The 27964-nt window shown below is 39.3% G+C and overlaps 1 protein-coding gene across 1 annotated transcript in view; it reads right to left on the minus strand.

The window, feature by feature from the left end:
• The window catches only part of LOC136242480 (uncharacterized), a 58109-nt gene that overhangs the window by 4893 nt on the left and 25252 nt on the right, over positions 1–27964 (minus strand). The window contains exons 9-43 of the mRNA XM_066033910.1: positions 25804–26133; positions 24741–25064; positions 23996–24325; positions 23641–23943; positions 23428–23582; positions 23177–23378; positions 22800–23123; positions 22007–22145; positions 21746–21954; positions 21358–21684; positions 20980–21297; positions 20596–20928; positions 20202–20543; positions 19819–20139; positions 19401–19760; positions 19018–19344; positions 18633–18959; positions 16418–16774; positions 15919–16233; positions 15377–15703; positions 14971–15291; positions 14575–14916; positions 13861–14517; positions 13367–13702; positions 9894–10223; positions 9502–9831; positions 9096–9422; positions 8677–9039; positions 7951–8625; positions 7559–7894; positions 7141–7470; positions 6744–7085; positions 6317–6643; positions 5929–6261; positions 5535–5870 (exon numbers count right to left, since the gene is read on the minus strand). Of these exons, the coding sequence (XP_065889982.1) occupies positions 5535–5870; positions 5929–6261; positions 6317–6643; positions 6744–7085; positions 7141–7470; positions 7559–7894; positions 7951–8625; positions 8677–9039; positions 9096–9422; positions 9502–9831; positions 9894–10223; positions 13367–13702; positions 13861–14517; positions 14575–14916; positions 14971–15291; positions 15377–15703; positions 15919–16233; positions 16418–16774; positions 18633–18959; positions 19018–19344; positions 19401–19760; positions 19819–20139; positions 20202–20543; positions 20596–20928; positions 20980–21297; positions 21358–21684; positions 21746–21954; positions 22007–22145; positions 22800–23123; positions 23177–23378; positions 23428–23582; positions 23641–23943; positions 23996–24325; positions 24741–25064; positions 25804–26133 (11655 nt within the window). The remainder of the gene's footprint in view (positions 1–5534; positions 5871–5928; positions 6262–6316; positions 6644–6743; positions 7086–7140; positions 7471–7558; positions 7895–7950; positions 8626–8676; positions 9040–9095; positions 9423–9501; positions 9832–9893; positions 10224–13366; positions 13703–13860; positions 14518–14574; positions 14917–14970; positions 15292–15376; positions 15704–15918; positions 16234–16417; positions 16775–18632; positions 18960–19017; positions 19345–19400; positions 19761–19818; positions 20140–20201; positions 20544–20595; positions 20929–20979; positions 21298–21357; positions 21685–21745; positions 21955–22006; positions 22146–22799; positions 23124–23176; positions 23379–23427; positions 23583–23640; positions 23944–23995; positions 24326–24740; positions 25065–25803; positions 26134–27964) is intronic.

Here is a 27964-nt window from a genome sequence, read left to right on the forward strand (position 1 = left end):
GCATGTTCATTTGTCTGTGTGTGTGTGTTCTATTAGCCATCTCTTTCATAACTTCAATTCTTTATGATGCTAACTACTTGAAAGTGTGCATTCAAACCTTTATATATAGCCATGGCGAGTAGTGCTGCTTTAAGTACTTTTTGTACTGATTCATTTTCTGTGTTGACAATGTTGCAGTTCTATAGCATGATAGAACAGGTACTGTTAGCACCACATGGATAGGCCGTACACGTCTTATTGGTTTAGGTTACATGCTATTCTGCTATTTAGGTAACTTGCGTGTTCACATCATTTCACTATTAGTATAGCCTTGCATAGAATACGGTTCATGTAAAGGCAATATCACTATGCATGCTACAGTACACTTTAGGACATGATCTTTAATGCTTCCCAATGCATTAACTTGTCATTGTGGTTAATGTGGAAATGTGAAATGGTCCTTCACGAAGGGAAGGTACCAATAGTACCAATGCTAAAGTGCAAATATTGTCTTTTGTTGTCAATAATTATAAGTAAATGTTGTCAAATGATGCTACATGTATAGCCTGCATAATAGGACAGGTACTACACATCGTTTACACATGTGTGGTAAACATATAAGCATACACAACATCAGTACAGTTGTCTTAGCTTAGCTACTGCAATTCTGCAGGTTCAGGAGTACTTGCATGTTTCCCATCATTTCGGTATACTTTGCAGGATGGTGGTATAAGGCTCATTTAAAAGTGGCATCACCATGCATGCTGCAGGACATGAGTGGCACTGATGTCTAATGCTTGGTTGCCATTATAATGTGGTCCTTGCACATAAGGCAGGTACCAATGCTAGTACACAAAAGAAATGGAATTTTCAACTAGAGTAGGGACCATAGCACATTGATAAAGAATACTGAAACAAGCTGGTACGTGAGTAGTGCACAATATTAAATCACAGTAAAACAAAAATAAGTGTTATATCCCTACTGTGCTCAAGATACCATAAGAAGAGCACAGTAGAGATATAACGTTTCCTTTTGTTTTACTGTGATTTAATATTGTGCACTACTCCTGGACCAGCTAGTTTCAGTACTTTTTATTGATGTGCTATGGTCCCTACTCTAGTGAGGCAGTATAGCCAAGTGGTTAGGACATCGGCCTGGTAATCAAAAGGTCCCAGGTTTGATTCCTGGTCGAGCCACTTTGGTGTTGTTGTTTCCTTGAGCAAGAAACTTTACTCACATTGCTCCAGTCTACACAGCTGTTTAAATGGGGACCTGGTAGCCTGGTGTCAACTGGGGAAGCAGCCCACCCAGCTGTAACATCAATGGGTACCTGGTGTAAACTGGGGAAGCAAATTCCCAACTGTCCTTGTCTTGCTTAGTAGTATTGGGGTCGTTGTGGAACTTTAGGTTCCACGACCTCTCTCCATGAGACCTGGACAGTCCTCCTGCGGGTTACTAGCCCTGCCCCAGGAGGATTTTCCTGCACAAGGCTCAAGTGCCTGAGTGGTGCACAGGCATTCACTGGGCGGAAATAGCTATGTTTCGCATGGCTGCTGGAGGCTTTGCTTTGCTTGCTTTACTCTAGTTGAAAATTCAGAAATTTTTGTGTACTTCTTTGTACACTTTTTTTGTAAAAGAAAAATTATTATGACTGGTGAACCTATGCATACTGCATCAAAAGAAAGAAACGGCGCCACGCTCCCCAACTACCAATTATCAAGTATTCATTACCGTCCATTACGCTTCGTTGTCAGCTATGTTCAACTCGTTACACAGCATTACGAATCAAGAACTGTTCGAAAAGCACCTCTGCAATCAAAGTAGCCACTATAAAAAATGCGAACGATTTCTGTTACGAAGGGAAGCCATCATGTGCCACCGCCAATTTGCTGTCAGCAAAGATGAATGGGACACAAAAGAGGACACAAAAGAGGACACTGGTAACTCTATGAGGAATGTATTGTGTGTACTGCGATATGCCAAAATGCACGTGTCCGGCTGAAGCGATGTCGAACAGTGAAAAAAATCAAGCCTGTAGCCTTAACCATTATTGAGTTATGCTTGTCTGAAGGCATCAGTCAGTTAGTTACTCAGTCAGTCAGTAAAAAATTCCATTTAAAAAAATTCTGTAGCAACTTGTTGAAAGCATTTCGAGTTGATCTGAAGGGTTTGTTTGGGCTTAGTTTTACCTGCCTCATTGTCGTCAGGGAAAAGTAAGGCTGGTTTTTGGGTGATGTTTTTTGTGGGCCATGCCTACTTCTTTGTGGTCCCTACTATACAGTACTATTATACTGTATGATACATATATTACAGTTATTATATACATTACAGTACTGTATATTAGGGTTGGGCTTTTCTGGATAAAAACATCACCCTAAAACTAGCCTCACAACACCTTCATGGCACTTTGGTAGTACTGGCCAAGCCCAAATGTACCTTCAGTACAGATTGAAATGCTTCCAAAAAGTTGCTACAGAATTTAAATATATATAATTAGTGGAATTTTCTACTGCCTGACTGACTGACTGACTGACTGACTGACTAATGCCTTTAGACAAGTGTAACTTGAAAACAGTGGAGGATACGAGCTTGATTTTTTCACTGTTAGACATTGCTTCAGCCTGATTGGTGCCTTTTGGTATACTGCAGTACATGCAATGCATACTTCATGGACTTACTTGTGTCCTCCTTTGTGTACCATTTAACTTTGCTAAGTTGTTGATTCGCAGTAGCGCTGCATGATGGCTTCCCTATGTTTGACAGGAATCATCTGAGTTTTTCGTTGTAACCGAATTGATTGCAGATGAGAACTGGATGGGAATGGGAAGGACATGTCAGTATATAGGCTGTATTGTAACACCAAAATGTTGCTTTGCGGCATTGTTGATCCTTCTAGTGTTCTTCGTTTGTAATACCATGTAACATAGCTGAAAATGAATATATAATGGCCACTTTGTTAATTCAGTAATCAATAGTTATGGCGCTTGTTCAGACAAAACAATAAGCCTGGCACCATTCCCTCCATTCTATTGTGGTTCACCAGTCACATAATGTTACAAAAAATAAACAAACAAGTATAAGGAAAAATAAATATTTTAAGTGTAGGTTAGAGACTTAGCATGAGGATCTTCATCTCAGAGTTTATAAACAGCAAACTTCCTCTGACTTCGGAGTTGGGGTGTATGTAAGTGCAATACCTCATAGCCATGGTTTATATATTACATGTACACTAAAGCCCATAAGATCAACCACATCTCTAGGTCTTCTCTCTTTGCATATAGGTATGGATATGTATTACGAAATATGTATATAGATACTGCCTTATGTAGAGAATTTCTACTAGTCACATTAAGATGGAGTCAATAACTCTGTTTAGAATAGGTATTCTAGTTGTTTAAACTGTCAAATATTATGCTACTCTTGATTGTTTTATTAGAGTTTATGACTGTTCTAATAGAGTATCTCTACTAGAACTCCTGACTGTTCTATTAATCCCTTATATATGCAGTCACAATAGACTGAATTAGGGATTAAATGTCCACTAGTATATCTACAGGTGTAGGTGACCTCCCTTGTTTCACTACTTTATGTTTCTATGATCCCTAATCAAATTTAAAATCCCCTAATTTTCCTTTTGCTAGTTTGTTTACTTTTTTTGTAACATAATTTTGACTGGTGAACCACACATACAGTATCAAAAGAAACAATGACACTAGACGTGCCATAAAATTTAATTTGCATATGAATGCATGCCCCATACATTAATTATGAGAAGTAAAGAGGCCATTCTGCTTCGTTTTCAGCTATGTTTAACCTGTTGCACAGCATTTCAAATGAAGAACAGTCTCTACCAGTCACTATGCAAAATATAGACAATAACTGTCATAGCTAGTCAGCAAAGCCACAGGGAAGCCATAATGCACTATCAAAAATCCACACCTTGTGCTGTTAGTGAAAAGAAATGGGACACAAAGTAAGTAAGTAAGTAGTAGGTAAGTTAGTAATTCAGCAGAAAATTCCTAAAAATTAAAATTCCGTGGCAATATATTGGAAGCAGTTTGGGTTGCAATAAAGGCACTTTCAGGCTTGGTCCAATACTATCAAGGCACTGTGAAGATACCGTAAAGTCGGGTTGTTAAGTGCATGCGCTTATAATTTTCGGAGAAAACGTTTTGTAAAAATCATACTATCTGTTAAGCGCATACGCCTAATAAATAATTATGGTGAGTGTAACACGGAATCACTACGCTGTAATAGAGTAGTTAATAGTTTGTGCCGGTCACCACGCCAGTGTGTAAGGATATTTGACTCCATTTCTGGGTGAAATCCTTTGTGATAAACAAGATTATCACTATCCAGATGACTGATTTGCTGTATACATAGTGAAAGGAAACCTCAAGGGAGACGTAAGCGCTTGAGAGAAGACATTAATTTTTCAATACTTTCAGCTTTTCTTGCCGTTTCTCACTGTGTGTAGCCATGCCGTCGCATTTGGCCATGTGTGCTAATCATCCATGGTTAATTACAAGAAATGTGTAGGCGCTTAACAAATAATATGCGCTTAATAGACACATGTGCTTAACAACCCGACTCTACGGTATTGTGAAGTTAATTTCTAGTCAAAAGTTTTTGTGAGAGTATACATACCTCCATGATCCATACTATACAGTACTACTATACTGTATATAATCATTAAGTACCTTAATAAGGAGAGATTGGTAAGAAAGCATGTGGCTTTGTAAATTTTTGCACTTAAAAAAAGCAGCCTTGCAATAAGTTTTACTTGAAAAAATATATGTATGCAATAGTTGTAACATAGGTATGAGTGATTTTCCTGATATAGGCACAAATGTGAGGGTTGTAGGCCTGGGTGTGTATATATCTGACAAATCACAAGAGCCCACGTGTTGGAACTAATATGTTCCACTTGGGTGACTCACCTGCAAGTATGGGCATGGTTCACAAGTGTATTTATATTGGGCTATGTGAATTTTGATGTGGATAATGTACATAAGAAATAACATCAAGGTGTTACTGAGGCCAAACGTAAGTGTAAACGAACATGCAGAAAGCTCTTCAACTGTGGGTGTGCAATTAAGCACAGAAGCTGAAACATGAGCTCATAACAATGTTTTAAGTGCACCAAAGTACTTACTTTACCAGCCATGAATAAACTAAAGTTGTGAATAATATGTTCACAATGCTAATGGCTAAATCCATTGAGCGCCACACCCTGTGCTTTGTGTGACATCATGACATTGTGCCAGGTGTCTATTATCAATCAATACAGCAATATAAACAACAAACAACTCATTTCCAGGTCCACAGATTAACTCTGGCTCAACTTTACATTATTCACTACACTAAAACCCACAATTGATGTCATGAAGTGTCACTATATTATAGCAGAGGAACTATATTATACAAAGTTTCATCAAAGAAATCTGATGATCTGTTTCTGATCGTTAATGCATTCCCAAGCACTGTTAGCAGTGCTATTTGGCATTTATACACCTTCGAGGTTTGAAAGTGGTATGTATATATGTATACCTACCTGTCATGTTGCAGCGAACACCAGCATCTTCACCATGTACACAGTTGTGAGAATTCCAACCATTGTGTGGACAGTCACTCAAGTAGAGTTCAGTTCCAGTACACTGAACATTATCCAACCAAATTGTACCAGTTCCTTGACCAAATCCAGCTCGTAACACTGCTTGAGTGGCACCATTGGGACAACCAATTTCTCGACACACTACATGAGCATCTCGAAGTCCCCAGATATCATCACAGACAGTGCCCCATTCTCCATCATAAAATATTTCAACACGACCCTCAGTCTCATCCACACCACCAACAAGTCTTATTGGATAAGGCCCAACAGCATCATCTAATACAATGCAGTAAGTATATAAAATAGTTCTATGCATATTATATGTCACACTTACTGGTACATACAACTCCAGCATCTTCAAAATGGAAGCAGTTATGGTTACCAACACCATTGTGTCGACAATCTTGTAATCTGGTCTCATTACCCAGACACATTAAATTATCAAGATGAATGGGACCAGTACCAGCACCAAATGAAGCAAATCTAGTTGGACGTACTGCATCAGCAAACCCTAGCTGACGACATGCCACTCTAGCATCACGAATATCCCAGAAATCATCACAGACTGTGCCCCATTGGTTGTTAAAGCAAAGCTCAACACGTCCCTCAGTGAGGTCACCATTAACAAGACGTATATCTCCCTCAGTGCAGGGTCCATCAACAGTTGCTGTATTTATTAGTCAGAAATGACAAGCAAGTAAAGAACAATGGTATATACTCACTTCTACAAACAACTCCAACATCTTCAAAATGTACACAGTTATGGTTTGTGGTGTAACTACACTGATACAGATAGTTCTCATTTCCAGTACAGATCACATTATCAAAGTAGATTGGCTCAGAAGCTACACCTCTACCAAACTCTCCAAAGTAGGCTGCTCTTTCTGCACCAGTATAGTTGAGTTGACGACAGGCAACCTGTGCTTCTTCAAGACCAAAGAAGTCATCACATACAGAGCCAAATGTTCCATTAATCAACACCAGTAAACGACCTTCATTTGGTGTATCACCATCTACTATTTCAATTGGGAATAGTTCTCTTCTTGTTGCTGTACAGAAAACAAATGCATATAGAAGCATAGTTACACATCACAGTATATTTGTAATGTAGAACTTATATATTACAACAAATTACAATGTGTTACTAACGGTTGCACTGCACAGCAACATCCATGTTGTGACCACATCCAGCAGTGTCTCCCCACGTTTGTGTAAAGAAACATTCTCCAAATCTTCTTTCATTTCCAGTACAGTCGACATTAGTTTGCCAGATGCGTCCACTCCCACTAGCATACAGAAAATCAGAGACTGTACCAGTAGAAATGACATCAACATATCCCAGTTGTCTACAGAAAGCTCGAGCATCATTAAGGTCCCATCCCATATTACAAATGGTTCCCCATTCTCCATTGTACATCACCTCAACACGACCATTGTAGGCTTGATTACCTCCTTGAACTCTAACTGATAACATGACAGGTGCTGAGGTATCTATAGAAAACAAGGCCATGATATATATGAACTAAAGCATGCTATGAATACATACTAGTACACACGACGCCAGCATCTTCAAAGTGTCGACAGTTGTGCACTCCAAAGCCATTAGATTGACAGTCTTGTAGTCTTGTTTCATTTCCGATACACATCACATTGTCAAGCCAAATTACACCAGTGCCAGCACCATGGGTTGCAAACCTAGTAGCTTGACGAGCATCTTGGAAGCCCAGTTGTCGACACACTACTTGAGCATCAGCCAAATTCCAGAAATCATCACACACTGTACCCCATTGACCTTCCCAGTACACTTCAACACGTCCAGAGAAATTATCATCACCATCAGCAAGACGAAGAGTGCCAGGTGGATATTGGTTGACATCTGTGAGAATGTACAAGACATTAGACCAGTAAAATGACATTATTTATACATCACTTTTTTACAGTTTGACAGAAACTGTAAAGCTTACCAGGAGGACAGCTAACACCAGCATCTTCAAAGTGGAAACAGTTGTGTTCTCCAAATCCATTGTGCACACAGTCCACAAGCCTGTTCTCTGTACCTCTACATTGTACATTATCCAGCCAGATAAATCCTGTTCCTGAACCAAAGGCAAACTGTTGAGCTGAAGCTCTACTTGTGCTCAAGCCCAATTGTCTGCAAGCAACTTGAGCATCAAGATCTCCGAATATATCATCACAGACTGTTCCCCATTGGCCAAGGTAGCACACTTCCACACGTCCACTAATTCCATCTGAACCATCAGCAAGCCTGATATCACCATCATTACAAGGTACGTCACTACCTAAAGTGTTATCCATCGTAATTGTACTTGAATTCACATACAAGTCTTGTACTTACTATTACAGACAACACCAGCATCAAGACTATGATCAAGACAAGCACCACTTGCAATATTCCATCCATCATTGATGCAATCAAACAATGTAGGTTCATTGCCAACACATCCTACATTATTTAAGTGTATAGGACCAGTACCTGGGCCATAAGATTGTATGTAGAGTGCTCCATTGTAACCAAGTTGACGACAAACAACATCTGCATCATTATTGTCCCAGTTTTGACTGCACACTGTGCCCCATCCATCATAGTTTTCATTGTAAACTTCCACTCTTCCTTCATAATCTCTGGCACCACCAACAATTCTGACTGCAAGTGGCTGGCCATCAGGAGGTCGATCAGGATAGTCACATATTACTGAGGCATCCTCAAAGTGTCTACAATTGTGTTGACCCCATCCATCAAAGCTACAATCCCACAGGTTGTCCTCAATACCCAAACATTGTACATCATCCATCCAGATGCGACCAGTTCCTTGACCAAAGCGAGCAAACCGTGGTGCCTCTAGAGCATTGCCAAATCCAAGTTGTGTACAGACGACATCTGCATCAGTGAGCCCCCAGAAATCATCACACACTGTACCCCATTCTCCATTGAAGAACACCTCTACTCTTCCTTCATTACTGTTGTTGCTACCTGCTAATCTCATGGAGATGTTTGTGTTGACCACATCATCTTTAAAGGAGCCATTAATGCAATAGCACATTGAATAAACAATGAACTTACTTGTACAGTAAACTCCTGAATCTTCAAAATGAGAACAGTCTTCAACACCAAAGCCAGGATGTGGACACAAGCCAAGATTTGTTTCATCTCCAGTACAGCGGATGTTATCCAACCACACTGGAACTGAATTGTTTAGTCTAGCACCAAATGTGAGGTCAGCAAATCGGGTGATATTTAAGACACTACTAAATCCTAATTGTCGACAAACCACACGTGCATCCAAGAAGTCCCAGTTGTCATCACAGACAGTTCCCCATTCACCATCATGAAGTACTTCAACTCTTCCTATTCCTGTTGATGAACTATCCACTCCATTATTAACTAATCGAATGTCAATCATTTGACCACTAGTGAATGTTTCATCTGTAGAGAAGAATAGTAACATATCAATACAGTGTTTGTTTAATAGAAGTTCATACTTGTGCAGATCACTCCAGCCTCATTGTTTGTGTTACAGAAGGTTTCTCCCCAACCAGAATGAGCACAGAACTGAATGCTACTTTCATTTCCACGGCATGAAACAAAATCCAACCACAGTTGAGAATTTTCAATTGAGGGTGGGAATGTAGAGTCAATGGTTGGTCTTAAAGCTGACATATAGCCCAACTGTCTACAGATAACCATGGCATCATTTATGTCCCATCCGTTATCACAGATGGCACCCCATTGACCCTGGTAATGGACATCAACACGACCTTCCGAATGTGAAGATCCATTTCGTAGCCGTACATCATAGTCCTTAGGAGCTGAAATATAAAGCAACTTACAACACAAACAACAGTATTCTATTGCAAAACTGACAGAATGAGTGACCAAACAGCTTACCTCTACATCTTACACCAGCATCTTCACTATGACTGCAGTCATGAGTTCCAAATCCGTTGTGAGGACATTCCACTAAAGCTTGTTCACTACCAGTACACAGAAGGTTGTCCAGCCATATTTGACCTGTGCCAGCACCAAATGCTGCAAGCCTCAAAGCCTCAGTAGCACCAGTAAAATGTAACTGTCGACAAACCACCTCAGCATCATTGATGTCCCAGCTGTCATCACATACAGTACCCCACTGACCATTGTAAAAGAACTCCACTCTTCCTTCATATTCTGTAGCACCTCCTAATAATCTTACGGAGTATTGGGGTGGTGGAGTGTTATCTGTAGTTGTAACATAAAAATTTCAGTAAAAGTGCTGTTACAATGTGATTTATAATCCTTACCAATACACTCAACTCCAACATCCTCAAAGTGGAAGCAGTTGTGACTGCCAAATGCTCTATGTGGGCAGTTTTCCAATGAGGTCTCATTTCCTGTGCAACGTACATCATCAAGCCAGATTTGACCAGTACCTTGGCCAAACTCTAAGAAGTTTGCCCTCCTCAGTGCACCTGGATAACCAAGTTGTCTACATACCACGTTAGCAGCCGCAAGGTCGAAGAAGTCATCACACACAGTTCCCCATATACCAGCATACAGAACTTCTACTCTTCCTTCAAACTCATTTTCTCCATTTACTAACCGTACCTGGATTGGTGGCTGTGTTCCATTGGCTGTAAGAGCAAATAAGTAGCAGTAACAATCAAAGAATATTACTTACTGAGTGGAGTCCCTGTATCATTTAGAACATTGTGTAATGGTAGTAGTATACTAAGTAGTAGGGATCACAATTGCTTACACTTTTACTTGACTAGAAGTCAGCCTCACATTATATACCTTCACTGCACTTTACCAGTATTGGTCAGGTGCAGTCAAGCCAAAACACATCCTCAAAGCATCCTGAAATGCTGTCATCAACTTTCTGCTTAACTAAAATTTTTATTTGACAGAATTTTCTACTGACTGACTGACTGACTAGACAAGCATAACTCAATGATGGTTAAAGTTATGGACTAGAACTTTTTGCAGTTAGATAAATTATATTAATGTTATGTTGCTTTAGCTTGAAATGTGTTTTTTGGTGGAACCATAGGTAATAGAGTACTTAGGCTTAGAAAACACAATAATGCGATGCCACAAAGCACATTCATTTTAATTGAAAGTCTGTGTATTACACACATCACAAATATCCATGCCTGCTGTGATTATATCAAAGATAAACAAGTTACAAATTTATTGACCACTAATTGTGACTACTACAAATTCTTATAAGTAATTGTTGGAACTGGGATGGGCAATTATTCAATTATCGTGATAATTGTGATTATTTTATTGGCAATAATCGACATCGTGTACTTTTCATTGACTAGTGATAATCGAAATTGGCAATTATCGTGCAATAATCGTGATAGCCAGAGAAATATTTGTAAATTTTCAATGTAATTTTACCGATTAATTGACAATTCATGATGTGTTTAGTGTTTTTTGTTACAGAAGTTAAGTTGACAATAATCGTGATAATCGTGATATTTGTTCATGACAATAATCATATAGCAAAATATCAATATGGCCCATCACTAGGATGGTACCAACACTTAAGGAAGTTATGCATGAAATAAAATGGGCTCAAAAAATGTACTTTAAAGTCCATAATTTTCTTTGTGGCTACTGACAATAACTTCTGATAAACCTTTTCCTTACCTTTTAACACAGAGAGTATAAGAGCAAAATAGCAAAATAGGAGTAGTTGGGCAAAGTATCTTCCATTGTTTAAAGTCTTTAGTGGTACAGCACAAAGGGAAAATCCCATGTTGGTGACATATCTATGTACCTGATCAGAAGTCTCAAAAGTGGAACTAGCTATGCAAGGAGTGGATGAAGTAAGAATGGCATTTAACAGTCAAAATTATTGTGATACTCTTTGTTACAAAACCTATGGTTTGAAAAATCTCTCACAAAGGCCTTCACAGTTTCTTTGATCCGTTGGATTACTATTTATACTGCTTAGAACAATTCTTTCTGTACTTGAGCACAAAATTGTCTTGTCCTATCAATGAAAATCAAACCAATTGCATTTTCTAAGTACTCTATTATCTATATGGTAGGACATGGAATCTGTGTGTCATTGACATACATTTATTCTTCCATGTCTCCCATTTCTATTGCATTTTGTGAGTAGTTTGTCAGATACTTCATAGGTTGTACAAATAAAAGGTCTGTCTACAATTATGCAAGACTTGAAGTAACAGCAGGTGTGCATGACATGTTGCTTTCTATATTTAAGGCTGTGTAAGATCAAAGCTTATATAGACCTAAGCCACTTTGCTTGCCAATAATTAGTAGATATTGAGGGTATTTTTTGATGTGCAATTATATCTGTACATCCCTGGTGCCATTCTTTCTTTTGATGAAGTGCATAGGAGTTCATTAATGATAAAGATAAATTATGTTACAAAAAATTACATGCAGAAGTTTTTAAATTTTAAACTACAAGTGTACTTGTTTGATAACTTTTTTGTAAATAATAATTATGACTGGTGAACCCACAAATACCACATCTGAAATGGTGCCGCGTGCCCCAATTATCGTCTGAAAAGTGAAGTATCCATTACACTTCGTTGTCAGCTATGTTCAACCCGTTACACAGCATTTCGAATCAAGAACTGTTCGAAAAGCACATCTGCAATCCATGCATACTGAAAGAAATGGTGTCGTGCGCCCCAGTTATATCAATTATTGTCTGAAAAGTGAAGTATCCATTACCTTTCATTGTCGGCTATGTTCAACCTGTTACACAGCAGTATGAATCAAGAACTGTTTGAAAAGCATCTCTGATATCAAAATAGCCACTATGACAAATACGGACAATTTCCGTTACTAAGGGAAGCCATCATGTGCTATCGCCAAATTGATACTTTTTGCTGTCAGCAAAGATGAATGGGACACAAAGGAGAACACTAGTAAGTCCATGAAGAATGCATTGTACATACTGTGGTATACCAAAAGGCACCTGCCGGGTTAAAGCGACGTCAAACAGTGAAAAAATAAAGCTGGTAGCCTTCGCCGTTATCAAGTTACGCTTGTCTGAAGGCATCAGTCAGTCAGTCAGTTACTTACTTACTCAGTCAGTAGAAAATTCCATTAAATAAATTATTTTTAAAATTCTGTAGCAACTTGTTGAAGGCATTTTGGGTCGATCTGAAAGCTTGTTTGGGCTTAGTTTCACCTAACCAATACTGCCTGATTGTCGTTAGGGGAAATTGAGGCTGTTTTTTGGGTGATATTATTTCGTGGGCCATGCCTACTCCTTTGTGGTCCCTACTATACATTACTATTGTAGTGTATGATTACAATAGAAAGTATTGAAACAGAGACATCATCACCTAATGTGCAACCTACTTTTGCTTATAATACCAACTTTATACACTAAATTAGAGATTATGTTTGCACCAAATGACGATCTCCATTGTTTCAGTACTTCTGATTGTGTAATGAATGCTACTAACTTATAAATTTCTTAACTTTTTCCTTACACTTGTATATATAATCACTTAACAGTAATGACATGCACTGGAACCTTGGACCAGCTGACTGATATAATTTTACTGTGATAAGGAGATTGTCCTTTATTGTATTGGTAGAGATCTGTAGGTACCTCAGACCCCATTCTTTGTTGACAGGTTAAATGTTTAATGTACAGTGTACTTAATTGGAGGGTGGATTTTTAAAGGGAGCTAGGTTCCACTGTGTATACATAGCAGCAATAAGTGCATCATAAAAAATGGACACCTGTTAATGTAAAACAGTAATAACTTACACAGACAGATGACACCAGTATCCTCAAAGTGGGCACAATTATGTGATCCCCAAGCATTGTGTGGGCAGGAATCAATGTTCTCTTCACTTCCAGCACAATTTACATTGTCTAACCAAATAGGATCCATACCCTGGCCAAATCCTGCTCTGGTAACAGCAATAGCTCCAACTGGATTCAACCCCAACTGTCGACATGCAACCATTGCTGAAAGACTATCAAAGAAATCATCACAAACTGTTCCCCACTGGCCTTCATAGTATACTTCAAGCCTTCCAGTCATATTAGTGTTGTCTGCATCATTTATCAGCCTAATGTCACCAGGAGATGGTCCTATATCTGTAACAAACATGTGTTGGTGTAAATAATGCTGGTTAAATATATAGTCCATGTTATGTATCTACAATGTACATTAGCTGCGCAAATTACTCTTACATAGCTATACGTATGTGTGTGTGAAAATTGTGAATATAGCACTTCCTAAATAGAAGACCTACCTGACGAACAAACAACACCAGCATCTTCAAAGTGAGCACAGTTATGTACTCCCCATCCATTATGTGAACAGTCTTCTACTCTTGTCTCATTTCCTCTACACTGCACATTGTCCAACCAGATGGTGCCTGATCCTTGTCCAAAGCTGGCACGGCTTGTAGCTTGTAAGCCACGTCCAAATCCAAGTTGTCTACAAATCACATGAGCATCCTCAATACTCCAGAAGTCATCACAGATTGTTCCCCATGTTCCAAGGTACAGCACTTCAACTCTTCCCTCTAGCTCACTGCTTCCACCAATGAGTCTGATTTCAGTTGGTGGTGGTGGTCCAGTAAAATTACTACATCTCACAGAGACATCTTCCCTGTGCTGACAGTTGTGAACAGCATATCCATTGAAGGTGCAGTTTCCAAGACAATTGTCATCAGCTGCACACCGTACATTATCCATCCAAATGGTTCCAGTACCTTCACCAAAGCGGGCGTTGTAGTAGTATGCCACTGCTCCAGAGTAACCAAGTTGTATACAGACAGTGTTAGCTTCTTCTTGACCCCACAAATCGTCACACACAGTTCCCCAAGTGTTGTTATAGTACACTTCCACTCTACCCTCATACTGGTCACTTCCACCAACAAGACGTACTGGAGGACAGCTAGGTACTGTAGTTGTTAATACAATGCATAATTATTATATTTAAACAGACAATTTATGCATACTTAAGCATTCAGCTGAGGCATCTTCAGAGTGTTGACAATTATGGCTGCCGATTTGATTACCACCACAGGTAAAAAGATCGGGCTCAGTTCCAAGACATCTTAAGTTATCTAGCCAAATAGGTCCAGTTCCTTGACCATATCTAGCAAAACGTGGAGCAGCCACAGCATCAGGATATCCAAGTTGACGGCACACCACTCTGGCATCAGTTATTCCCCAGAAGTCATCACAGATAGTACCCCATTGTGCATTGTCAAATCCACCAGTACTGTTGGTGTAAACTTCTACACGACCTGTATGCTCATTGGGTCCATTAACCAATCTTACTTGATGGACAGGTATGTCTACAAATGTTATTTATTCTTTAAAATTATATTTACAAGTGAAACATTTCTTACTTGTGCACTGAACACTAGCATCTTCAAAATGAATACAGTTGTGTGTTCCAATTCCATTGTGAGGACACTGATCAAGTCGAGACTCAGTTCCAGTACAGTGCACATTATCAAGCCAAATTGGTCCAGTGCCCTGTCCAAACTGTGATGTACGATAGGCAAACACTGCACGCAGAAAGCCAAGCTGTCTACACACAACAGCAGCATCATTCAGATCCCAGAAATCATCACAGACTGTACCCCATTGACCATAAAAGATTTCTACACGACCTTCATTATCAGAAGAACCACCAACCAGACGAAGTGTACCATTGCTTGTGGTATCTATGTATACACAAATAACATAGTAAAATGAGGTTTCACTAGCAGGGAGGGTGTGTATTTGTGTTTACACAAAGGGCTTACGTACTTCCACACCAGACACCAGCATCCATTGCATGTGTACAATTTGTGATTCCCCAGCCAGAAAAGGCACAGTCAGAAAGATGTTCTTCACTACTTCTGCAGCGTACATTGTCCATCCACACAAATCCAGTTCCCTGGCCAAATGCAGCTGAGCTGTACACCTGAATTACTCCAACATAACCCAGCTCTTGGCATACAACCTCAGCATCATTGATATCCCATAGACTATCACAAATGGTACCCCATGCATTACTGTAATAGATTTCCACTCGTCCCTGGCCTGGTCGATCACCTCCAACAAGTTGAACTTCAAACTGATGAGGGCCAGGATCTACACAGTATTGAATTTGCTAAATAATTTGCATAGATACAAATGCTCACACACACACACACACACACACACACACACACACACACACACACACACACACACACACACACACACACACACACACACACACACACACACACACACACACACACACACACACACACACACACATGCACATGCACACACACACACACACGCACACATATATGCCATACCAGAGCAGCGAACACCAGCATCTTCAGAATGTAAACAGTTGTGTGCACCCCAGCCATTGTGAGTACAATTCCCTATACATCCCTCAGAACCAGTGCATCGCACATTATCTAACCAAATACTACCACTTCCTTGTCCAAAAGCAGCAAACCTCAAAGCAGCTGTTGCAGGTCCAAATCCAAGATGTCTACACACTACATGGGCATCAAGGAGACCCCAGAAGTCATCACAGATAGTTCCCCATTGGTTTTGATAATAAACCTCTACACGACCTTCAAAGTTGTTGACTCCTCCAACCAGTCTTACTGGTGGACAAACTACAGATGTGATATAAACAACTACAGTACAAACTTAGCACAACAAAATGAGTATTAATATTAATGACACACTGTGTGCTATGCACATGTGATGTAAATGTGTACACACAAAGAAATGTTATGCACACTCTCCTGTACTATGTACATGCAAAACACAAACAGTAAATAGCATACAAACACATACTTGATGCAGTGTTGTTTTCTGTAGCATTGGGTCGACACACAATATAGACATCTTCAAAGTGAGCACAGTTGTGCGATCCTGGTCCATTGTTGGCACAATCCCAAATGAAGAATTCAGTGCCAGTACATCTCACATTGTCCAACCAGATTGGTAATCCTTCACCAGCCACAGGAATACCATCAGAGACTATTGCACCAGCAGGATAACCAAGTTGTCTGCATACAATATCAGCTTCATCAAGTCCCCAGAAGTCATCACAGACGGTTCCCCACACACCATTGACTTGTACTTCCAATCTACCTTCATTCTCACTTGATCCATTGACCAATCTCACACCACCATAGAGTGGGTCAGTGGCTAAATAAACAATAGTGTACAATTAAGTCCATACTTGGTTGCAGTTGCTACACAGAATGGAGCCAAAGGATAAAGTGCAACAAACATAGTTTAAATTATATCAGTTTTGTAAATTATACTGCAGCAAGTAATAGACAGAATTTATGTGTGCTTGAAAACTATTAATTTATATGTGTTTATTAATATAAAAGGATACACGTGATAGTAGTGACATGATGGTAGTAACTGAAACATAAGTGAACTGGAAAATCCCTACATTGGCATTGTTCAGTGCCATACTATAGGGATTTTGCTACATACCTATGCTGTATATCTTATTTCACTACTTTTTCCCTACTTCATATTTAAATTTTAATAAACAAACTACTTGTATACTTTTTTGGTTGTAGCACAAATATATGCGCATGTGTGGTTGTTCTATTAGAAAATTATACATGATTTTTTGCATTAGGGTGACTGCTTCTTAAGTAAGTCTCTGGCGGAGTTATCTAACATGATAATCTGTGCTTTTTTTTTCTGATTTGATTTAGTAGCCAGTAGAGATGTACTTTCCTAATGAAGTACACATACTTGATACATACAGCAACTATACAACAGCACAACAATACAAGAGCAAACGCAATAGTTCATGGCAAATTACTCAAGTCACTTTGAAGTTGAGTCATTATAATGGAGGATACAGTACTTTTTGGTGGTAGATTAGATGGAAGTTCTATGGGTTAGAAACTGTCTTCGCAGCATGTTATATTATGTTCCAAATATAGTGGGTGGATCGTATATAGTAGTATAATGCTTTGAATATATTTTGTGATCTCTGTATACTCATTTCTAAAGAAAGGACTCGATACAATGCCTTGGCATGGTTGCATGAGAAGACAACACATTGAGAAGAAGAATTTGACAGGTCGTTTCAGTAATGGCTATCACAAGAATTGTCCATAATTTCCATGGTGAGTGGTTCTCTTGCTGTTCTTTGTTTGTAACATTGTATAACAACTGGAAAATAGCTAAAAACCAAGTGGAATAACCACTTTGCTTTTCAGTCGGGGTATGCATTCAGTTATAGGGATGCCACAATAGTTGTGACATACGACATGTCATGACATAAAGTTCCATGATATGATATGACATAGGCTTCTTCATGTCATGGCATTAATAATGTACACTTTTCCATTCATTTTGATCAAATTTGATGCATTAAATATGAGAAAAATTGCCGCATAGTTACTTATAAGTATGAGCATTGTTGGTATGTCATAGTTAATATTGCTGATGTTTAAGTTGATATTTTTGCATGTTTGAATTTTGAATCAAAATAGCTATACACTTTCATAAGTAACAACTTCAGTTGTGAAACTTTAAGAATTGCTTATATCGTGACATAAACCTCTATGACATGTGACATAAAAATTCCTATGTTGTTTCAGTTACACAATTAAACATATGATAAGTTTAGTGCTATTCTTTCCTTTGATGTGGTATGGGCTGGTTCTCAGGCTGGTTTACCAGTTGTGAATGATGGTAAACAAAAAGTGTAAGGAAAGATAGAAATTTGAGGATGATAGAAATAAAAAAAAATGAAATAAGGGTAGGAGAAAGGAATGTCTTGGGCAAACAGTGAAAAAATGAGCAAAGTAGTAGTGTTTACCAAGGTCAAGTTATGCTTGGCTGAAGGCATCAGCAGAAATTTTAGCTATATAAAAAAATAAAAACTGTGTTTTGGGTTGCTCTAAAGGTACTTGATTCTATTAAACAAGTCATCAAGAAAGAAAGGTGAGGCTGGTATTTGAGTGATTTTCTGTGGCACAGTATTACCTATACATTGCCATAACACTTCAAAATTAGGCATTTATATTACCTTGACATACAACACCAGCATCTTCCAAGTGTGAACAATCGTGTACTCCTACACTGTTTCCAGGACACTCACAAAGATTGGCTTCACTGCCTGTACAACGAAGTTGGTCAAGCCAAATTGGACCAGATGACTGGCCAAATGCTGCAAACCGTGGAGCAGATACAGCTCTAGTGAAACCAAGTTGAGTGCACACAACATTTGCATCATTCACACCCCAAAAATCATCACAGACAGATCCCCAAGTGCCGTTATAAATAATTTCAACACGCCCTTGCCATGTGTAGTCTCCATCTAGCAGTCGAGACTGACATTGTGTAGGAGTAGGATCTATAAGTAGCAGTTGTCATCATTAACATTATTTGGTATTTCAAACATTGCTACGTACCATCACATGTCACTTCAACAACTCCAGAAGTACATGGTACATCCCAGCCATAGTAATCACAATCCACCAGTCTACCCTCTTCTCCATAACAGAAAACTTCAGTGATCCATGTGAAAGGATTAGTTGGATTATTTCTCTTTGATTCTAGAGTTTGGTAGCCCAGTTGTCTACATGCAACACTTCCTTCATTTGCACCAAAGAATCTGTTAGCATCACAGATAGATCCCCATCGTCCATTATAGAACACTTGAAGTATTCCTTGACGTGGTGAACTGCCATTCACCAATCGCAGAATTCCATCATCAGGTAGTGAAGGTGGTGGAGAATCTGTCATTAACATGTAATTCCAGCTATACAATGTTACATGGTGTCACACAACTTACTGGAACACACCACTCCAGCATCATCAGGATGAGCACAGTAGAAAACATCTCCAAGTGGTAAACTGGGACAATATGCAAGTTCAGTTTCATTTCCACGGCAGTCAACTAAGGCAACATAAATCTCTCCAGTTCCCTGTCCAAAATATGCATCTCTGGTTGCATTTAAAGCATAAGAGTATCCCAACTGTCTGCACACCACCTCAGCATCCCTAATACCCCAATAGGGATCACAAACAGTGCCCCATTCACCATTGTACAAAATCTCTACTCGTCCTTGGCTACCATTGACAGTACCTGCAAGGTCATCTACCAGTCTTACACAGTGTGTACCACAAGGGTGAGTTATGTCATTAGTACTGGCTATAAAAATAGAAGATAAGTAATGACAACATGACAGTGTACATGTCATGTCTCTTACGTTGACAAATTATTCCAACATCTTCAGAATGGACACAGTTGTGAGTACCCACTCCAGCATGAGCACAGTCCAAGATACTACTCTCAGTACCAGTACAACCCACATTATCAAGCCACACTGGTCCAGAGCCTGGTCCATAGTAAGTTGAAGGAGCTAGTGCACTACTGTAGCCTAATTGTCGACAAGCTACATCAGCATCAACTTGATTGAAAGCATCATCACACACAGTACCCCACAATCCATTAAAACACACTTCAAGACGACCAGCATATGGAACTGTGCTTCCATCTAATCTGACATTATTTGTAGGGCAAGTTGTTTCTAGAAAATTATTAAACAACAATGATATAGTAACTTAGTGGTGGTATACATGTTTAGCTTACCAAAGCAATGGACTCCAACATCTTCAAAGTGTACGCAGTTGTGATCACCCAAAGAAGCCATGATATTGGGGCACAAAGTAATATTTGATTCCATCCCACTGCATGCAAGATTATCCAACCATATTGGTTGTGAAGTAGAGCCTTCACCAAATGTACGGAAAGATGCAGGAACACCACCCATGCTGTAACCAAGTTGACGACAGATCACACTGGCATCATTGGCATCAAAAAGATCATCACAGATAGTTCCCCACTGGCCTCCATAAAACACCTCAACACGACCTTCGCTTGCAACATCTCCATTAACAAGACGAATATCAAAATTGTTTTCATTGCCAGTATCTAAAACATTCAATGTATGCTCTATAATATGTGATGGTACATGTGTACTTACCACAAACAATGTTGACATCTTGAGCATGAGTACAAGAACTAGTCCCTCCTCCAATCTCAACTGTACATGCTGATAGGCTGTCTTCAGTACCATGACAACCAACACTATCTAGCCAAACAGGACCAGTTCCTCTCCCAAACGTAATGGAAGAACTCAACACCAAGCCCCCTGATGGATAGCCCAATTCTCTGCAGGCTACATTTGCAGCTGCTTGATCAAACCCATTTCGACAGACAGTACCCCATGCTCCGTACAAGTAGACTTCTAGAATACCAGCTGAAGTATTAGGGTTAGGGAACAATCTGAGAGTGAAGGGATCTATAGCTCCACCACCTAATCAGAAGCATACTTTATTTGATTACTTAATTTGTGCATTGTGTCTACCTCCACATCGAACACCAACATCTTCAAAGTGAGCACAATTATGATCACCAAATGGAGCAGCTGGACATTGGAACAAGGTGTTCTCATGTCCATCACATTGTATATCATCCAACCAGATGGTACCGGTGCCTTGTCCAAAGTATCCATTGCCAAAAGCAATAGCATTAGTAGCAGTGTAGCCAAGTTGTCTGCACACCACAGCTGCATCAACACTACCAAAAAGATCATCACAAACTGTTCCCCATTGTCCATTCCACAATATTTCCAAGCGACCCTCATACTCATTGCTGCCACCAACAAGACGGATGGGTGGGGGCACTGTATAGAAAATCAAGCACACATAACTTCTTTCAGCACCAATATTATTAAGGCACTTACTGCCACAGATTAACCCTGCATCTTCTCCATGGAAACAATTGTGTACACCAAATCCATTATGGGTACAGTCAATCAGTTGAGTCTCTGATCCTGTACAACGTAAATTATCCAGCCAAATATCTCCTGTTCCTTGTCCATAAAAGGCACGTGTTCTTGTTGCTACAAATGGTAGTCCCAATTGACGACAAGCAACTCTACCATCATTTCCACTCCAGAAATCATCACAAACAGTTCCCCATACATCATTATGGCATACTTCAACACGACCTTCAAAGTCATCAGCACCTCCAACAAGACGAATATCACCTTCGGTACAAGTTGTTTCATCTGTGAAGGAAAATGTGGGAGTCATATTTGTGCAATTATAATATTGTTTACAACAACAAACTTGATCCAGTGCAGCCAACACCGGCATCTTCAGAATGTGTACAGTCATTATTTCCCCAACCATTGTGACGACACTCAGATAAGTAGTGATCTCCAGTAGTACACTGTACCTCATCCAACCAGATAGGGTGGTCAGGGTCTACACCACCAAAATAGCTGCCTGTGAAAGCTCTAATTGCATCACCAAATCCAAGTTGACGACAAGCAACGCTTTAGAATGGAAAGGGCCAGTGAAATTTCAATGTTGAAAATAAGTACATACTTGGCAGCTGTTATATCCCAGTTATCATCGCATACTGTTCCCCACTGTCCATTGTAGTACACCTCAACACGACCTTCAAACTGGTTACTACCACCTTCTATTCGTATTGGAGCTTGCACAGGTGGTGTAGTAGTGTCAGCTGAGGGTAAACAAAAACTATAGAAACAACCTTATAACTGGAAGAAACATTATTATTAGTTTCAATTGTGTGTGTGTTGTGTGTCCATGTCTGTGGATGCTCCTGCATGTATTTGTCTATCAATTTCCCCATTCAGTGGCAGATCCAGACTTAAAAGGAGAGGTTCAAGTCTGAGGTATAGTAATTGCAGCTAGCTAGCTTCTAAGATTTGATAACAAATAATCACTCCTTAACAATGTTTTTCAGTACCTTAAGCCTTTTGGAAGCATTGAAAGTGCTGCTTTTAACACAATTAATGATAATTGTCTTAGCAAATATGAAGATGATAGGAATCTAGGATAACACTGAATTCACATCAGCAAATGAGAAGGCTATTTGAAAGGGGTTTCATGTAACTCTCCCCTTGGATCCACCACTGGCATGTGTTGAGTGGTCCATATCCATGGCTGAATTAATAATGGTGATGGTACCCTTATACATATATTGGTATTGGTGGTATATTCATTTGTGCAGTGTTTCTCTACCTCTATGTAAAGTTTTGAAATTATTATATGATGCAGTGGGGCTTTTATGTGATAATTGTGTGCAATGTAAGTAATATGTCCTGTGCAGCAGATGGGATAAATTACTACAATAGTGTTGCTATTGCCATACTTGAACAGACGACACTGGCATCTTCACTGTGATCACAGTTGCTGTTGCCCCATCCTGAGGATATGCACTGACCAAGTAGTTGTTCAGCACCATGACACTCTACATCATCCATCCAGATTGTGCCTGTTCCTTGTCCAAATTGAGCCCTTCTGGGGGCTTCAATTGCATGTGAATACCCCAACTGATAGCATACTACATTAGCATCATTGATGTCCCAGTCATCATCACAAACAGTGCCCCAAGAATCTCCAAAGAAGATTTCAACTCGTCCTTCATTTTCTGTACTTCCATCTACCAATCTAACATTAAAAGTCCTATCATCATCTAAGAGGAAACATCAAATTACAACTGGATTACATCATCTACTACAGACTTACTTGCACACACTACACCAGCATCTTGTGAATGATCACAATTGTCAGCCAATGTTCCTAGTCCTGGATTTGTGCAAGCACCAATGTTTCCTTCCTGGCCTGTACACTGCAAGTTATCAAACCATACAGGGCCATTTCCTTGACCATAGAAAGCATTAACAGTAGCATCAACAGCTCGTAGGTATCCAAGTTGATGACACACAACCTGTGGTGGTTAGGTATTAAATAAAGTTGTTTTCACTTATATGACTCACATTAGCATCAGTTATTCCAAAGCCATTATCACAGATTGTTCCCCATTGTTTGTTGGCCAGTAACTCCACACGCCCATCATAATCAGAGTAGCCATCCACTAAACGTACTTGGTAATTGTTTTGTGGTGGTAGTGTTCCATTGACTGGTGACTCAGCTACAAAAATTTAAAAATCATTCACACCAATAACCAGAGTGATTGTATATAGACTTACTGTAGCATTCAATGTATACTTGAGGGCAGGAAGTTGTGGCAACTGTGTAGTTGCAATTTTGAATGGATGTTGCATCTTCTGTGCACTGGAGACTTGTTGCACCAGAACTGCAGCTTGCTGGTCCAGTTGAGTAACGATAGAGTCCAGGAAATCCTAGCTGAGAGCAAATCAGTTCTCCATGTTGTCTGCTGAAGCTGTCACCACAGAAACAGGTCCAGGCTGAGTTATCACACACCTCAGCTCTACCCTGGTAGTAATCATTACCATTGAGTCTCACATTGCCATTTGGAGGGCATACATAATCTACAGTGGATATTAGTGTTAACATCTAAATCGTATTGTAGTGCCAGGTTACCTGTTGTGATGCATTCTACACCAGCGTCTTGATTGTGGGTGCAGTCATTCACCAACAATCCTTTGTTAGGGCAGTCCTCAAGTCGAGATTCACTAGTATTACACTGTAGGTTATCGAGCCAGATGGGACCTTCACCAGCTCCAAAGTATGCTGAACCATAAGCTCTTCTTGCTCCTTGGAAGCCCAACTGTCTACATGCTACATCAGCATCTTGAAGTGACCATTCATCATCACACACAGTGCCCCATATTCCGCTGACACAATACTCAACACGACCACTATTGGTAGCATTAGAACCATTCAGTCTGATAGGATTATCTGGACAAGGAACTACAAAGTATTAAAATAATAAGTAAGTTTGTAAAAGTTTCCCCTTGGATTAGTGTAGTTGTGTATGTAGTGCAGGGGCATACGCAGGAATTTTAAAAAGGGGTTTCCACTACAGCTAAATGACTGTTATATTAGAGTAGTTTATATTACTTGACTGCTCTATTAGAGTATCTCGATCCTTCACCAAAATCATAATGCAGAACAATGCTATATAGGTGTTGCTATCATGTTAGAAACTATTATTTAACTATAAGATAAAGGCTTAAAATGTGTCCTGTTCCATGATAGATTTCAGATTCTGGAAACCTGAAGTTTCTATTTCTTAATGTTTCAAGTAGTGTGTAAAATCCAAAGGGGTTTCCTGAAACCCCTGGAAACCCCCCTTGGTATGCCCCTGGTAGTGTGTGATACTCACTGAAGTTACAGAAGACTCCAGCATCTGCATTGTGGCCACAATTTTCTACACCCAGTCCATTATGTGTGCACTGAAGTAGATTAGCTTCAGTTCCATTACATTCCAAGTTATCCAATAAGATGGAACCAGTACCTCTTCCAAAATAGGCATTAGTGTATGCTATTGCTCCATCAGCAAGGTAGCCCAGTTGACGACATACTACTTGAGCATCCAAGGTATCCCATTGGTCATCACATACTGTACCCCATGCAGTGTTACATGCAACACGAACCTCCACTCGTCCTTCATTAGGTACTGTCCCACCCACCAGTCGGACACGTTCAGCTAAAGTATACAATAAATAATTTATAAATCTATTATTGTTGCAATTTTTGGTGTGTGTGTGTGTGTGTGTGTGTGTGTGTGTGTGTTGTGTGTGTGTGTGTGTGTTTGTGTGTGTGTGTGTGTGTGTGTGTGTGTGTGTGTGTGTGTGTGTGTGTGTGTGTGTGTGTGTGTGTGTGTGTGTGTGTGTGTGTGTGTGTGTGTGTGTGTGTGTGTGTGTGTGTGTGTGTGTGTGTGTGTGTGTGTGTGTGTGTGTGTGTGTGTGTGTGTGTGTGTGTGTGTGTGTGTGTGTGTGTGTGTGTGTGTGTGTGTGTGTGTGTGATCTGATCTGATTCTATACATTACTGGCTGTTTCAAACACATCTATATTTGAATTTCAGGTTCTTTCCTTGAATTCTATATTGTCTTATATCTGTGAGTCACTTTCACTAGCCTATAACTGGAAAGCAAATTCACAGCTATACCTTTAGGTAAATAGCCTGTGTTTAGAGTTTATGATTTAGTATGACCAAAGTATGATTCTGGTTCAAGTTTCTTGTTGCAGTATCATCATGCTATGATTACTACATAATAATAGATAATCAAATGATATCTGTATGAAGTGGTAAACTTTACTGTGGCATGTAGTTTAAAACTGTAGAGTACAAATAAACCTGGAATTTTTATTTGGTTGTTGTATAGTATTATACTATTACTGACCCTTTTACAATTGTCTTAATTTGATATTATGTAGCTCCTTTACCTGCAGGGCATTGATTGCATCTGACACCAGCGTCTTCATGATGGCCGCAATTGTGACGGCCAATTGGTCTACTTGGACAGTCAAGAAGTGAGCTCTCATTGCCCACACATCGTACATCATCAAGTACAGTTGGTTGTCCACTGCCTGATCCAAACCCTGCACGTGGTACTGCTTGCCGAGCACTAAGAAATCCCAGTTGCCTGCACACAACATTAGCATCTCTGATGTCCCAAAAGTCATCACAAACTGTGCCCCATCGGCCATTTACAAAAATCTCTACTCGACCTTCAGTTTCATCACGTCCATTGGCTAATCTGAGTGTGCCTTCATCTACAAACAAAGTTAAGTGTATGCATCTACAGTAAACATCAAGTACAATATTGTAGCTACTATAATATTGTAGCTACTATATAAGCTGTACAGCATATTTGCATGTCCAACTAGTAATGTAAGTGTGTACAGAGTATGAGAATTCCCCTCCAATGTAAAACTATTTATAAGAAAAAACATTACTAGTGTGACTTGTAACTTTAAGTAATATTAAGGTAGCAGCCCTTGCCTTAGGCCAATGAAACTTGATTATTAGTTTCTAGCTCAGATTTTTTAAACTTTGATGTTGGCAGGCAGTTATTATTCATTATTTTCCAATCATGGTTAAAACACACACACAATACCCGAGTGTAATAATAAATGTTCATTGGCTAGCTAAATATGTATCATGGGGCAATAATAGTGCCAGCATGCACCTCAGTTGCCTGGAAGATGTGCTGTAAGAAGGTCTCAACACTGCAACACATACACAAGTGCACATGCACACATCAGAACAGATTTTTGACAAAACATCAGCAATTCTCTCTATAATTACTGTGCCTATAGTGGGGTGATTTTCTCGAGGACAGACAGTTCATGTAAAATTCTTTACCATGTAAAAGAGAGTCACAGCAAACAATGAGGCATCACAGAAGCCTTACATTTGTGCTTTTCAACAGAAATTCTAGATGAACACCTTTATCACTACACGTACAGTACCATAATTCTCTGTAAATTGACACAACTAGCAGCTAAATTATTCTGCACTTGATGATTCAACAGTATAACCTCTGACTCACATGTTAGTCACAACCTATTTCCAGTCACACATAGTTATACAATTAGCTGTGTGCATGTGGTTATCTAGTTTTATTGTTCTCAATCACCACCATACACACTGCAGGACAATGTAACAGCTGTTGTTACATAATAACTATGCTGACTAATTATATAAGGGATGTTTGAAGCAACCTTATACCCACAAATGAAATCTAAATATGTATTACTTATGACCTTTTACTATAGTAGCTATAGTTGACATGTTGGTTGTTGTGGCCCACCCCTGGGAGTAGTGGCAACTGCCACCATTTATTGAGGACTCTAAGTTTGTTTTACTGGGCCATTCACCTTTTGAGAATGTGGTGTGTCGCATGACACTGGTGTGTCGCATGACACAAACCTGTTAAACTAGTTTGCAGATTGCGTAGTGCTTGAAATCATTTCAACATTACTGCACTCGCTTAGGTCATAGCGCACCCTTAGGTCATAGCGTGCACTTAGGTCACAGCAATTATATGCAAGTTCTTATATTCCTACATCTGCAGCATGCATGTTAACTTCAATTTATTGTGATGCATATTGTGATGCAATAAATTACATCAAATATGAAACACTAGTATATTTATCCTTGTTGCCTTTTGATGAAACATTTATTTGATTGCTCTATTAGAGTATAACTGACTGCTCTATTAGAGTAAAATTGATTGCTCTATTAGAGTAAAATTGACTGCTCTATTAGAGTAAAACTGACTGCTCTAGTAGAGTATCTCAATTATCAATAATGAAAATTCCATGCAGTTGTATCAAAAGCATGTGGGCGATGACATGAAACTGCTAATCAATATTTATTGGCCTTAGTTTAGGATATGGCATTTATTTGAGTTCATCTTTTATGGGTAAATACAGTAGCTATATATGCCTAATGAAGTGTTAGATACACATCATGCTATCCTACAATAGAGATTTGTGGCCACACACTTCTTACAGCTTTAGCATCATGTTTGGTCTTGTATGAGATTACAATAGGTTAATTTGTAGAACAAAGCTTACTACACAAATGAAGCCCAAAAGG

This window comes from Dysidea avara, chromosome 13 (genome assembly GCF_963678975.1).
Source record: "Dysidea avara chromosome 13, odDysAvar1.4, whole genome shotgun sequence".
In the NCBI taxonomy this organism is placed as follows: Eukaryota; Metazoa; Porifera; class Demospongiae; order Dictyoceratida; family Dysideidae; genus Dysidea; species Dysidea avara.